The 15,357-nt window shown below is 42.1% G+C and overlaps 1 protein-coding gene across 2 annotated transcripts in view; it reads right to left on the bottom strand.

Moving 5' to 3' along the window:
• Positions 1–15,357, bottom strand: part of PARN (poly(A)-specific ribonuclease) — a 201,624-nt gene that overhangs the window by 162,701 nt on the left and 23,566 nt on the right. For both annotated transcript variants that reach the window (XM_012453224.2, XM_012453223.2), the window contains exons 10-13: positions 13,378–13,420; positions 10,673–10,753; positions 6,306–6,362; positions 192–269 (exon numbers count right to left, since the gene is read on the bottom strand). In XM_012453224.2, the coding sequence (XP_012308647.1) occupies positions 192–269; positions 6,306–6,362; positions 10,673–10,753; positions 13,378–13,420 (259 nt within the window). The remainder of the gene's footprint in view (positions 1–191; positions 270–6,305; positions 6,363–10,672; positions 10,754–13,377; positions 13,421–15,357) is intronic.

Genomic DNA, 15,357 nt, shown 5'->3' with positions numbered 1-15,357 from the left:
GAGAGACTGTCTCAAGAAAAAAAAAAAAAATGTGCAACTGAGTGCGTAAGATTCTCTCCCTGGGAACATGCTGCATACTAGGAAATGGTACCCAAGCAGAGAACAGTTTCTCCATAAAAACCATCATAATAGTATTTTCTCAGACAAAAAGTATCCTGCTAATATTGAACAGAGACTGACAGGTCACTTACCACAGGCAGAGGGCAGTAGAATTGATGAACTGTATGCATGACGTCCAAGAGCATATTGTGTCCAATAACAAGTTTTCCCTAAAAAAAAGCCATGGTTAGAAAAAAGAATTCTACATTCAAAATTATACTGGGGTTAAGAATGAAATGTATACTTCAGATTCCAAGAGGACTTTGTACTAAATTTGCTTTCTACACTAAAAAAAAAAAAAAAAAGTAAAAATAAGTAAACTTGGGCTGACTTCATTCCTCCTCAAATTTGGAATCCAAAAGGCAAAGTGAAAGCTCCAAATGACTTTGATGTCACTGATCTTTTTCTGAATTTTTATTAATTATGCCACCTTCATTGAATCAGAAGTAGTAAATTTTGATGGAAAAGCTTTTTTTTTTTTTTAAAGTAAAATCTAGCCAGATACGATGGCTCACGCCTGTAAATCCCAGTACTTTGGGAGGCCAAGGCAGGCGGATCACAAGGTCAAGAGATCGGGACCATCCTGGCCAACATAGTGAAACTCTGTCTCTACTAAAAAAAAAAAATACAAAAATTAGCTGGGCTTGGTGGCACGTGCCTGTAATCCCAGCAACACATGAGGCTCAGACAGGAGAATCACTTGAACCCAGGAAGCAGAGGTTGCAGTGAGTCGAGATCGTGCCACTGCACTCCAGCCTGGCAAAAGAGCAAGACTCCATCTTCAACAACAATAACAAAAAAACAAGTAAAATCTGAAAGCACTGACTCCCTTGAACTGTCAAATAATTTGGGAACAAAACTAAATATAAATTTTAGGACTGTACCCTTTAAGACAACCCACTTCATAAGATACATTCATAACAATGCTAAAAGGTAAAAATAACTAATTTCTAACTATATTAAACAGAACTGCATTTCCTATATCATTATGTCAAAATTCATGGGGCATGTTCTTAAATACATTTCCAGTAAAAGTCACTGCCTTTCAACCAACTGAAATACAATATATACCAACTGAAATATAATATATGTGCTGGCAGCCCTCTTCATGCAATGGACAACAAATTAGTCCATTTTGATAACAATTAAATTACCAAAATGGAACATCAATTTAGACTTAGTCAGTCAGGTGACATCATTTTAACATAAAACATCAGGTTACCACAATGGAGCTTTTTACTATGTCCCAAAGGACGTTCAGTGTAACACTGCTTGACTCAAGGGACTACACATTAATTATCTGAAATAAATAACCCTACACAAAATCTCCCAAATCTAACAGAGAAGCTGTCCTTTTGGCTCAGTATTGGTTCTGAATACCTATGCTATGCTAAAATAATGAGCATTGATTGAAACCACAGAAAAGATGTGTAGGCAACCCCAAATGGAACGCAAACACTAATAAATGAACCAAACTGTATTATAAATTATTACTATAACCACACTGAAGGTTAACAAGAAACAAACTAACATTGAAAAGTGCATCGTGACTAGATACTATAAGGCTAAACACAAACAGAATTGCACATAAATCATAAATGTTATAATCACATCAATAAATGTACTTCTTGCAAGGTATGGGTTAGTAGCTCTGAAGCTACTTTATGTGTATACCAGGTTTAAACAGATAAACATAATGGAAGTAACTAACAGGAACTGATTTCTCACTGTTGAGAGAGAAGATACAAATAAGAAAAGACAAGAAGCTAAAAATAAGCCACGTGTTATTACTGTACTAGAATCTGAGTTATCAGTATAAAGGCATGGATACACATACCCACACATATGCACGCGCGTGCACACACACACACACACACAAACACACTTATTTATTTAGCGACAGAGTCTCACTCTGTTGCCCAGGCTGTAGTGCAGTGGCACCATCATTGCTCACTGCAGCCTCAAACTCCCGTACTCAAGCAATCCTCCCACCTCAGCCTCCCTTGTAGCTTGGGACCACAGACATGTGCCACAGGCACAGCCACTCCTGGCTAGTTTCTTAATTTTGTTTTTGGAGATGAAGTCTTGCTCTGTTGCCGAGGCTGGAGTGCAGTGGAACAATCTCTGCTCGCTGCAACCTCTGTCTTCCAGGTTCAAGAGATTCTTCTGCCTCAGCCTCCTGAGTAGCTGGGATTACAGGTGTGTAACACCACACTAGCTAATTTTTGCATTTTTAGTATAGACGGGGTTTCATCATGTTGGTCAGGCTGGTCTCAAACTCCTGACCTCAAGTGATCTACCCACCTTGGCCTCTCAGAGTGCTGGGATTACAGGCGTGAGCCACCACACCCAGCCAATTTTTACATTTTTGTAGAGACAGGGTCTCCTACGTTGCCCAGCTGGTCTTGAACTACTGGGCTCAAGCAATCCTCTCTCCTTGGCCTCCCAAAGTGTGGGATTACAAAGTTGAGCCACCATGCCCAGCTACATACATATTTACATAGACCCACACACACATACATATACAAAGAGACACAGAAATATAGCTGTGTTGTGTACACGCCTAGTACTCTGTCTAGTGAGAGGGCTTAGAAGCACTTATATCACCGCCGTAATCTAGGGCGAGATCTTTCTAAACATCATTCCTATTAAAAGGAACCAGAGATTGGGCGCACTGGCTCACACTTGTAATGCCAGCACTTAGGGAGGCCAAGGTGGGTGGATCACAAGGTCAAGAGTTCAAGACCAGCCTGACCAGTATGGTGAAACCCCACCACAACTAAAAATACAAAAATTAGCCAGGCGTGTGCCTGTAGTCCTAGCTACTCGGGAGGCTAAAGCAGGAGAATAGTGTGAACCAGGGAGGTGGCAGTTGCAGTGAGCCAAGATCATGTCACTAGACTCCAGCCTGGGCAACAGAGGGAGGCTCCCGTTTCAAAAAATGAAAAAACAAACACACAAAAAGAACCAGAGCTCCATGGAGAAGTAATTCATTCCACAGCTGAGCCAGAGAAACTACAAGAATACCAGAAAACAAGGAAGTGCTCAGAAAAGGATGGGGGCTTGTTGGAAGGGCACAGGAGCCACTCCCTCCAAAGGTGGTACAATTTAAGCAACTAAGCAAACAGTAAAAATACGAGTTAAGAATCTGTAGAATTTCAAAAAATCCCTGAGTCCATACTCATATACATAACAACAATAGAATAAATAGGGGAAAGGGCTGGGTGTGGTGGCTTGTACCCATAATCCCAACACTTTAGGAGGCTGAGGCCAGGGAGACTGCTTGAGCCTAAGAGTTCAAGACCAGCCTGGACAACATGGGGAGACCCCTCTTTTCACAAAGTATATATAAAAAATTAGCCGCCTGTGGTAGCACATGCCTGTAGTTCCAGCTACTCGGGAGGCCATGGTGGGAGGACTGATTGAGTCTCGGAGGCAGAGGCTTCAGTGAGCCAGTATACTCCCAGTGTACTCCCAGCTTAGGCAACAGAGTGAGACTGTGTCTCAAAATTAAATAAATACATAAATAAACAGGAGGAAAGGACATTTTTTCTTTACAGAAGAATTCCAAGGACAAATGTAGAAATGACAAAGGGAATACAAACTCGCCATCAGAATACAACAGTGATAACTGATGCAGACAAGATGCACTGACAGATGATAACATTAGTAGGCAAAGTTTGGTCTCAAAGTATCTCCCCCAAGATACTTATTAACTATAAAGTTAAATGAACCATATAGTTAATTTAACTATAATTTAACGATATAGTTAATTTATTAACTATAAAGTTAATTTCACCTAACACAAATCTAGCAGACATCACCTTAACCAAGTAATCAAGATCAACATCATCAACCATCATTTCTGTGTTATTTCTGCCAAACCATATATCCTCAGTTCAGTCAGGAGAAAATATGAGACAAATTCCAACTGGGGTACTTCTAATAATACAGCAATCAATACACATCAAAAAAATCCAAGTTATAGGGCCAGGAGCAGTGGCTGACGCCGGTAAACTCAACACTTCGGGAGGCTGAGGCAGGAGGATGATCACTTGAGGTCAGGAGTTCGAGACCAGCCTGGCCAACATGGTGAAACCCCATCTCTAGTAAAAATACAAAAATTAGCAGGGCGTGGTGGCAGGCACTTGTAATCCCAGTTACTCGGGATACTGAGGCAGGAGAATTGCTTGAACCTGGGAGGCGGAGGTTGCAGTGAGCTGAGAGTGCGTCACTGCACTCCAGCCTGGGCAAAAGAGCAAGACTCCATTTCAAAAAAAAAAAAAAAAAAAAAAATTTAAGGTATGAGATTTACACATCTTATTTTACTTTGGTCCACTTTTATTCAAGACTCAAAAATTTTAAATGTCTGGATCACTAATAAATGGGGCTTCTTTGTAGTATGCTTTGGTATGCTGACTGCCAATGGTCAGCAACATGTTACTAATATGCTGTAGAAGAAAGATGTCAGAGAAAAGCAAACAAGTACAGCAAGCTAAAGTATCTGAATGTGTATAAGGTAAACAAACAACCAATCTTGGAAAAGCTGACTAAACTATCATGACAGCTATAAGAGAGCTCAAAACCAACTGATGTTCCATAGCTCTGTACCCCAGCTCAATCAAAACCACCACTTATCTGAAGTCTGCTGGCTAGGTGTCTACAACATGAGCAAATGGAACCAGAAACTCAACTCTGCTTCTCTGAATACCTGTAATCTTAGCCATCGCTAAAGAGGCTCACACCTTTGTTTCTCTCCAGATCTATCCAAATTTCTTTAATCCCAGCACTTTAGGGAGTCCAATGCAGGAGGATTGCTTGAGCTCAAGTGTTCAAGACCAGCCTGGGAAATAGGGTGAAACCCCATCTCTACCAAAAATACAAAAATTAGCCCAGTATGGAGGTGCAGGCCTGTGGTCCCAGCTACTGGAAAGGCTGAGGTGGGAAGATCGCTGCAGCTTGGGAAGTCAAGGCCACTCTAATCACCCCCAGTTACTTGACTGAGCGAGAGAGGTCCTCATGAGTAACCCTCTTCTTTTACAAGGGTCTGTAAACCTCTGTTTATCCTGGAATGAGGACAGCGGGGTGCCTCCCCTCCAGTGCCCCTGTGTTTACAAGCCTGCACCTGGCAGTGAGACAGCATGGAACTCTGAGAGGGTTTCTATGGCTTTAAAGCTTCCCTGATGCAAAGCTTAACATCTAAGGTACAAGATGATTCCTTCTTCCAAGTCAACTGCTCAAAGAAGAGAATGTCCTAGACTATAGGCAATTCAGCATCCAAGCAAGCTGTCTGTCTGAAACAACCAGCAGCATGACCCAGTTTACCTACGTAAGATTTGGATGCCTGTTTCTTTTTTTTTTTTTTTTTTGAGACAGGATCTCAGTCTGTCATCCAGGCTAGGGTGCAGTGGCGCAGTCGTGGCTCACTGCAGCTTTAACTTCCCAAGCTCCAGCAATCCTCCCACCTCAGCCTCCCAAGTAGCTGGGACCACAGGCATGCACCACCATACCAGGCTAATTTTTGTATTTGTGGTAGAGACGGGATTTCACCATGTTTCCCAAGCTGGTCTTGAACTCCTGAGCTCAAGCAATCCACCTGTATTGGCTCCCCAAGGTACTGGGATTATAGACATGAACCACCATGCCTGGCCATCTGTTTTCAGAAAGGCCTCACAAAGCAAGGAAAAACACCCACCATATCTATCATAGAGCACCCTAGCAAATTTACATAAACAGCCAATATCTTTTGAAAACGTATCAAATATTAAGAATAAAATTCAATTACATTTATGCAGCACTAAACAAAGACATTATTATTTTTATCCTCTAGATTCTTCTACTTAGGGAACAAAACACCTTCAGTCAAATATCTGATTGTTTCTCTTCTTATTCCTTACTTTCTTATTCGACGTCTTACTGGTTTTGAGAATAACCCTTGGTTTTCATGTCGCCATATAAGGACAACATAGTGTAACCTTCCTATGCATTTTTCAAGCAAGGCTCTCTGAAAAATGATTTGAATATAATTCAGCAATTATGTCTCACCAAGTGCATTATAACAACGGTCTATCTTGATGAAGTTCTAACTTTTTCCTCCATATCAGGTAAACATTCTAAATGAGAAGAAATGATTAATCTGCAATAATTAGATACTTCACCTGAAATAGTATGTTCTGCAATCTCACTAAAAAGTCCGGCTCACTTACCGAATTAGCAATGGCATGAATGACTCTAGAAAATCCCACAGCATCATTCAGCTCCTCCTAATTAAAAAAATATATATATATATTATTATTGATGTATAAACACACCTTATGTGCATGAATTAAAAAAACCAACCCCCAAAAAAAGACACTCAAATTTTGTATTAAGTTAGACAGTTTTAGCTTGCTGTGCTTTGCACCTATCTTCCCAAACATCTACATCTAAAATGATCTACATACATACTCTTCTATTTTAGAAAGCAAAATAAACAAACGGAAAATTATTCATTACTCACTAAAACAACAATGCTTAGGATTTACCCATCACTTCACTGAATTCTTTAAAATTTCTAAGTCTTTCAAGGTGTCTTAAAAACACTAATTTAAAAAGTTGCCACCTGCAGGCTAAACTCAGTAACACATTCAATTCTGAGGAAACCCATCTGACAGTTAACTGACCAAATCAAGCATTTTCATAATTCCTGATTTTTTTCACTTGAAAAATACATTTTTACAAAATTCTCCCACCCCACCCATCTTCTTCTCTCCTATTTTCTTTCCAGTACTGTTGAAAAAGGCTCAGTGTCTCTCCTATCTTGAAAACCTCCCTTCCTCTAAGCTCTCTCCAACTACTGCCCCTTCTACTTGTTTCATCAAAGCTAACTTGCTTGAAGGACTTCTCCAGTTTAACTCCCAGATGCTACCAGCCCTCCGGCTTCACGCTCGCTGAAATTGTTCACCTCCCTAAAACTAACCCCAAGACAGACCAGGCACGGTGGCTCACACCTGTAATCCCAACACTTTAGGAGGCAGAAGCAGATGGATCACTTGAGGTCAGGAGTTCGAAACTAGCCTGACCAACATGGTGAAACCCTGTCTCTACTAAAAATGCAAAATTACCGAGACATGGTAGCAGATGCCTGTAAGCCCAGTTACTCTGGAGGCTAAGGCAGGAGAATTGCTTGAACCCGTGAGATAGAGGTCGCAGTGAGCCAAGATCACGCCACTGCACTCCAGCCAGGGCAACAAGAGTGAAACTCTGTCTCCAAAAAAAAAAACCAACCCAAGATTACCGAGTATTTGCAAGAATGTAGAGAAACTGGAACCTGTGCGCTGTTGATGAAAATGTTAAACAATGCAGCTGCTAAAAAAAACAGTATGGAGGCTTCCCCCAAAAAGAATTCCCATATCACCCAGCAATTTCACTTCTGGGTATATACACCAAAGAACTGAAAGCAGGGACTCAAATATGTATTTGTACATCTGAGTTCACAAGAGTATTATTCACAATAGTCCAAAGCAACCCAAGTGTCTACAAACAAGCGAATAAACAAACAAAGTGTGGTCTAGCCATACAATGGATTATTATTCAACCTCAAAAAGGAAAGAAATTCTGAAACATGCTATAACATGGGTGAACTTTGAAGATGCTATGCTAAGAGAAAAAAGCCAGTCACAGGAAGACAAATACTATACCTATATGAGGTACTCAGAGTGATCAAATTTGTATGACAGAAAATAGAATAGTGTTGCCAGGGGCTGGGTGGCAGGGGTGGAAGATGGGGAGTTGCTTGATGAGTACAGAGTTTCAGTTTTATAAGATGAAGAGAATTATGGAGATGGATGGTGGTGATGATTGCACAGCAATGTTAAAGTACTTGACATCATTGAACTGTACACTTAATAATAGTTAAGATGATAAATTTTATGTATATTTTACCACAATTAAAAGGTTTTTTTTTGGGGCGGGACAGGTGCAGTGGCTCATGCCTGTAATCCCAGCACGTTGGGAGACCAAGGCAGGCAGATCAACTGAGGTCAGGAATTTAAGACCAGCCTGGCCAATATGGAGAAACCCCGTCTCTACTAAAAATACAAAAAAATTAGCCAGGCGTGGTGGCAGGCACCTGTAGTCCCAGCTACTCGGGAGGCTGAGGCAGGAGAATCACTTGAATCCAGCATGCAGAGGTTGCAGTGAGCTGAGATGTTCCTGTTTTTGAGACGGAGTCTTGCTGTGTAGCCCAGGCAGGAGTGCAGTGATGCGATCTCGGCTCACTGCAACTTCCATCTCCTGGGTTCAAGCAAGTCTCCTGCCTCAGCCTCCTGAGCAGCTGGGACTACAGGTACACATCACTGCACCTGCCTAATTGTTTTGTATTTTTAGTAGAGAAAGGGGAAAACTGTTTAAATTATAGTTTAAAAAACTACTGCCAGGGCTGAATCTAACAGCCATGTCACAGTCCTAACCGCTAGAGGGGATCTGACACTGCTGACTGCCCCTTTTCCTCTCTTCCCTTGGCTGTGTGTCACAATAATCTGGTATGTTTGACTTCTGCCTATCATTTAAATTCTGGTGATCATCAGGATTCTGCCCTAGGTCCTCTTATCATTCCTAAAGCATTCCGCAGGTGCTCTGATCCAGTCCCAGTTTCTCTACCAATGATAATCATGCCTAGCTCTCACCCCTCTCCAGTGCTCAACACTGGTAAACCTGCTGACAGGACATCTACCCTTGCATATCCTGAAAACACCCAAAACCGGCTGGGCGCGGTAGCTCTTGCCTGTAATCCCAGCGGGCGGATCACCCGAGGTCAGGAGTTCAAGACCATCATGGCCAACATGGTGAAACCCTATCTCTACCAAAAATATAAAAATTAGCCAGGCATGGTGGCAGGTGCCTGTAATTCCAGCTACTTGGGAGGCTGAGGCAGGACAATTGCTTAAACCCGGAAGGCGGAGGTTGCAGTGAGCTGAGATTGCACCATTGCACTCCAGCCTAGGTGACAGAAGCAAAAAGCCGTCTCAAAAAAAAAAAAACACCCCCAAAACCTCATTAAGTCAAAACCAGAATAGAACATCTTTTTCCACTCTGGGGGAACATCTTTTTCTACTCTAGGGGAACGCCATGGTGCACTGGTGGCCTTGCATGAATAAAAACTGCCCATGCAGGTAAAGGCTAATCTGTGTCTTGGCCACAGGCTCATCTGCATCTTGGCGGAACACATCAGGAGGGAGGGGTGGGAGGCAGAGCCTTCTAAGGAGCTGCTATGAGGCCAGCTCCCAGCCACTTCCCTGTCATGAAACAGTTCCTCATCACCTCCTGGGAGGCTGTCCTGAAAAAGTTCCTTATTGCCTCCTGGGTTCTGAGGAGGTGTGGGGCTCTGCCTCGCCCTCTCAGAAGAGGGCTGCAGAACATCAAAGCCCTGAGCTGCAGCCTAGAACTGGTTCCTTAGTGAAGCCACATCCCACAATGCATGCTGCCATCATCTGGCACCATTTTGTTTTTTCAGACAGGGTCTCACTTGTCGCCCAAGCAGGACTGCAGTGGCATAATCTCGGCTCACTGCAACTGCAACTTCTGCCTCCCAGGTTCAAGCAATTCTCCAGCATCAGCCTCGCAAGTAGCTGGGACCACAGGCACACGTCACCGCACCTGGCCTCTAACTGGCAACGTTTGTATTCGCGTTGTCCTTTTTAGTATGTGGGACAGGGACCACAGGTGGCACCTTTTGCTAATCTTTCTGTGTGTAGGTAATATGCTGTCTCCCAAAGTGGTGCACTGTATCTTACTGGTTGAGTCAATTAGGAGTGACCCTGCCTTACGTGCTGAACACAACATTCATCCACATGCAAACCCACTCCTCTCTCCTCCACCTTTCCCCGGGATTGACGTCATTCCAGTCAACCCCTCCAAGGGAACGGAATACAATCTACCCCATTGTGCAAGTATCTGCTATGATCATCTTCCTCCCTCCCCCTTCCTCCTCCACCACTCACATCCAGTCACAAATTCCATGGATTCTACCTTCCAAATATCTCCAGATTCCATCTACACTGCTACTAACTATCCTACACCAGGTCACCAATATCTCTTAGCTAGGTTACTCCACAGCTTAACTGGTCTCCTGCCTCCAGTCTTACTCACTTGAAACCATTCTTCACACAGCAAGCAGGGTGATGTTCCAATAATACAACGTAAGTATGTCATCCTCATCTGTCGGAACATGTGCTCTGAACTTGGTTTTAAGAAAACTAGTTAGTATAGATGAATTTAGACATGGCAGTATTAGTTAAAGGACACTAACGCTCAGTGACACACAAGCTAAATGAGAATCAAGAATACTTTCTTCTAGACTGGTTTTAAGTGGACACTGGTCAACAGTGATGTCAGACTCACTTTGCTGGCTACGTCTCATGCTTAAACTTAACTTCCCCTTATTCTAGTCCAGGTTTTGCTGCCAATTCAATTGTTCTATGAAAGAAACTTACTTCATTAAATTGAACCCAACATATGATTTGAAATAGACGGGAATAAATCAGTATTTATGTTGCCATTTCTCATCCCCCAAGAATTAACATAGCTCAATTACCTGTTCTTTGGCATGTTTCTGCTGTTCTCTTCTTTTGCGTTCTTCTTCATCTACTTTGCTTATAACTATATATCGCTCCTTCTAAAAGACATAAAACAGATACACAATTTTCTTCTTTTTTTTTTTTCCAGATGGAATTTCACTCTTGTTGCCCAGGCTGGAGTGCAACAGCACGATCTCAGTTCACTGCAACCTCTGCCTCCCTGGTTCAAGCGATTCTTCTACCTCAGCCTCCTGGGTAGCTGGGATTACAGGCGTGCGCCATCATGCCTGGCTAATTTTTTGTGTTTTTAGTAGAGACAAGGTTTCTCCATGTTGGTTAGGCTGGTCTCAAGCTCCCGACCTCAGGTGATCCACCTGCCTCGGCCTCCCAAAGTACTGGGATTACAGGCATGAGCCGCTGTGCCCCGCCACAGATATACAATTTTTTAAGAGGCAACTTAATCCAAAAAAACTTAAGAGTTCTGCTACCATTAGAATTTTTTTTTTTTGAGACAGTCTCACTCTGTTATCCAGTTTGGGGTGCAGTGGCAGAATCTCGGCTCACTGCAACCTGTGCCTCCCATATTTCAAGCAATTCTCCTGCCTCAGCCTCCAGAGTAGCCGAGATTGCAGATGCACACCAACGTGCCCTGTTAATTTTTATTATTTTTAGTAGAGACAGGATTTTGCCATGTTGCACAGGCTGGTCTCAAACTCCTGACCTCAAGTGATCGACTCATTTTGGCCTCCCAAAGTGCTGAGATTACAGGCATGAGCCACCATGCCAAGCCAGAAGTTATAATTTTTGTAATTGCAAATTTTTTTTTTGAGACAAGTTATCACTCCCATCACTCAGGCTCGAGTGCAGTGGCATGATCACAGTCACTGCAGCCTTGAATTCCTGGGCTCAGGTGATCCTCCCACCTCATCCTCTTGAGCAGCTGGGACTATAGGCATGAACCACTATGCCTGGCTAATTTCTTTTTAGATTTTTAGTAGAGACAGAGTTTCACCACGTTGTCCAGGCTGGTCTCAAACTCCTGGACTCAAGTGACCTGCCCATCTCCACCTCCCAAAGTGCTGATATTACAGGCCTGAGCCACTACACCCAGCCACTGCACATTCTTTCAGGAGCCAAATACAACAGAAAATACTTTGAAATGCCAACAAGTTTGAACTGATGCATTACAAACCAAATTTTGTCTCTGTGTTTTGATGACATTTTCCTATGGCTTACTAATTCAACCCAACAGGCATCAGTTAAAAATATCAACAGACTGTGAGAATAAGACATTTCCTTTGACAAATACTAAAAAAGTTATGTTGGATTGGAACATCAATTTCTGAGTAGTTTTAAAGTAAAATGTTTATATGTTGTATTAACATAAAAAACTTACATATATGTTATATGTTGTATTTACTTAAGGAAAAAGAATTAACATAGCCCAATTACCAGTCCTTTTCTTTTTTGAGATGGAGTTTCGCTCTTGTTGCCCAGGATGGAGTGCAATGTCGTGATCTCTGCTCACCGCAAACTCCACCTCCCGGGTTCAAGCAAGTCTCCTACCTCAGCCTCCCGAGTAGCTGGGATTACAGGCATGCGCCACCAAGCCCAGCTAATTTTTTGTATTTTTAGTAGAGACAGGGTTTCTCCATGTTGGTCAGGCTGGTCTCAAACTCCTGACCTCAGGTGTTCCACCTGCCTCGGTCTCCCAAAGTGCTGGGATTATAGGCATGAGCCACCGCACTCATGCCACTTGGATTTTTCTGCTAATGTGTCAGATAACTAACGCTTTCTTTCTCATATATATTTTGTGTCCACTAAAGATAAATCATCTATCAAGATTGTTTTTCTACCTTATTTAATCTCTCATTTCATACCTGACTTAAGAGCAACAACAAATTATCAAATTCAAACACTGCAGAAGGAACGCACCACTAGCCACCCCCTACCCAACACAATTTTATCAGTATACCCTGCATACCCAGGACGATAGCTATGCTTACAACCCAAATTCTAAAATTTAATTTTACCTGCTCACACAACATGAAGCTGTGTACATATGAAAAAACATATGTACCATTATAGCTTTCATATGTACCATTATAGCTTTCTGCCATAGTAAGAATATGAACTAACATTTGTATACTTTCAAGTTTATAAGGCATCACTTCCACTTATCCATAGGATCACCACAAAAAGACTATGATACAGGTATACATCACCAGTATCATGCTCAGCCCCAATGTTCAGAAGAGGAAAATGAGGTGTAAAGAAGTCAAATGACTTGCCCTAGGTTACCCAGCTCATAACAAGCAGAGACAAGGTACAAATTCTGACTTTCAGCACATTAGGGACTGAGCACGGTGGCTGAGGTGTGTAATCCAGCACTCTGTGAGGCGAAGGTGGGCAGACTGCTTGAGCCCAGGACTTTAAGACCAGTCTGGACAACAGGGCGAAACCCTATCTCTACCAAAAAAGAAATAAAAAATTAGCCAGTTATGGTGGCACGAGCCTGTAGTCCCAGCTTGGGAGGCTGAGGTAGCAGGATCACCTGAGCCCAGGAAGTCAAGGCTGCAGTGAGCCGTGACTGCCCCACTGCACTCCAGCCTGGGCAATCAGAGCAAGACCCTGAGAAAAAACAAAAAACCAAAAAATGAAACCTGTATCAGTGTAACAATGTATGTGCTTAATGTTAGCCCTAGATAATTCTTGGGGTTACCTTTTCAGTTTCTAAAGTCTCAACATGAATGCCTTTTGGATACCTAAAAAAAAACAAAACAAAACAGTATCAGTAGATGAGTCAATGACAGCTAAAATCCAAAGTATTTTATAAGCAAATATCCAGCTATAAATTATATGAAATAAGTTTTATTAAATATGAAATAATTATCACTAAAATGGAGACTTTACAGCACATTTATTTTATAACATTTCAGCTGCTAAATGTTTCCTTATCCCTGCTCTTAAACACACAAACACAGATTTGACTTCAAATTAATTTTCTTAGGACTTAGGCATTTTCTAAAATGTCCTGCATCTCTCAAAATACAGTCAACTCATTACCACAGAGTCAAATCTTGCTTCCAAATATACAAATGTCTGTTTCCTAACTGAAATTGTGAGAGTCTTTCTATTTTATTTTTCTGACACGGAGTCTCGCTCTGCCACTCAGGCTGGAGTGCGGTGCCACAATCTCAGCTCACTGTTACCTCTGCCTCCAGGCTCAAGCGATTCTCCTGCCTCAGCCTCCAAAATAGCTGGGATTACAGGCATGTACCAACATGCCCGGCTAATTTTTGTATTTTTAATAGAGATGGGGTTTCACCATGTTGGCCAGGCTGATCTCAAACTCCTGACCTCAGGTGATACGCCCGCCTCCTCCCAAAGTGCTGGGCTTACAAAAAGTGAGCCACTGCATGTGGCCTAAAAGTCTTTTTAGATTGCACGGGGAATATAAAGAGAAGGTTTTAGATGGCCAACTCTGCTGTAGTTTTGCATGGTATTAACAGTTCACATCTAAACGGAAGGTGAAATTATGGTAAAAAAATAAAAAACAAACAAACAAACATGCAAATTCATCAGAGAACATGACCCAGAAAAAAAAAATAAAACAATAATTAAAAAAAAAAACCAGTTTGCAGCAGCCAAGGAGGAGAGGGATCTGGAATGCAGGTGGAGTGGGCTGCAAGGACGATGTGACAGGAAAGGAGTGTGGGCAACTAAACGGCCCTTTCCTATTGTGTTCAAAGTATATTCCCAGTATACAATTGGGATTGTATGTCATGTCACTGGTAGACTGCTGTCATGTCACTGGTAGATTCCAATACAAGAACAAGGTCCCCAAAGTCAAATGGAAATGTCCGCCTGTCTATGTCAATGCTCAATTTCTGAGATGAAGACCCATCTGCAAACACAAGGAAAACATCCTTGGAAAAACACACACACAGAAGTCTGGATGTTATTTCAGGGGATTCACAGACCTCCTGAAACCCATCCATAGTCTCATTCTAAGTTAAGAACTCTCGCTTTACCAAAACCATTCATCTGAGTATTTTTCAGGGGATTCACAGACCTCCTGAAACCCATCCATAGTCTCATTTTAAGTTAAGAACTCTCGCTTTACCAAAACCATTCATCTGAGTATTTCCTAGGTCTGAAAACAAATATTTATCGTATACCCCCAAAGGAAAAAAAAACACTACCAATCCACAGCTTAATGGATGCGCCAAAGTGATAATTTCTTGTTTGTTTGTTTTTGAGACAGAGTCTTGTTTTTGTCATCCAGGCTGGAGTGCAACCGGATGATCATAGCTCACCGCAACCTCCGCCCTCCTAGGTTCAAGCAATTCTCCTGCCTCAGCCTCTTGAGTAGCTGAGATTATAGGCATGTGCACCCACGACTGGCTAAATTTTGTATTTTTAGTAGAGAAAGGATTTCGCCAGGCTGGTCTCGAACTCCTGACCTCATGATCCACCCACCTCAGACTCCCAAAGTACTGGAATTACAGGCATGAGCCACTGTGCCCAGCCCAAAGTGATAATTATTTTAAGAGGCCTTAAAGCATCTATTAAAAAACAGTAACAAAAAAAACTAAGTGGGTATTCAACTTAAAAAAGTAGGGGGAACTTGATGTGGTCAAATCACTGAGAATGCAGAATTTCAAAAAGAAAATGAGAGCTAAGAGATTACATTTAGTCT

Source organism: Aotus nancymaae, unplaced genomic scaffold (genome assembly GCF_030222135.1).
Source record: "Aotus nancymaae isolate 86718 unplaced genomic scaffold, 86718_ANA_hifiasm-v0.15.2.pri h1tg000049l, whole genome shotgun sequence".
NCBI lineage: Eukaryota > Metazoa > Chordata > Mammalia > Primates > Aotidae > Aotus > Aotus nancymaae.
Note: the sequence above shows the minus strand (reverse complement) of the source record. Positions and strands in the feature narration are given on the sequence as shown.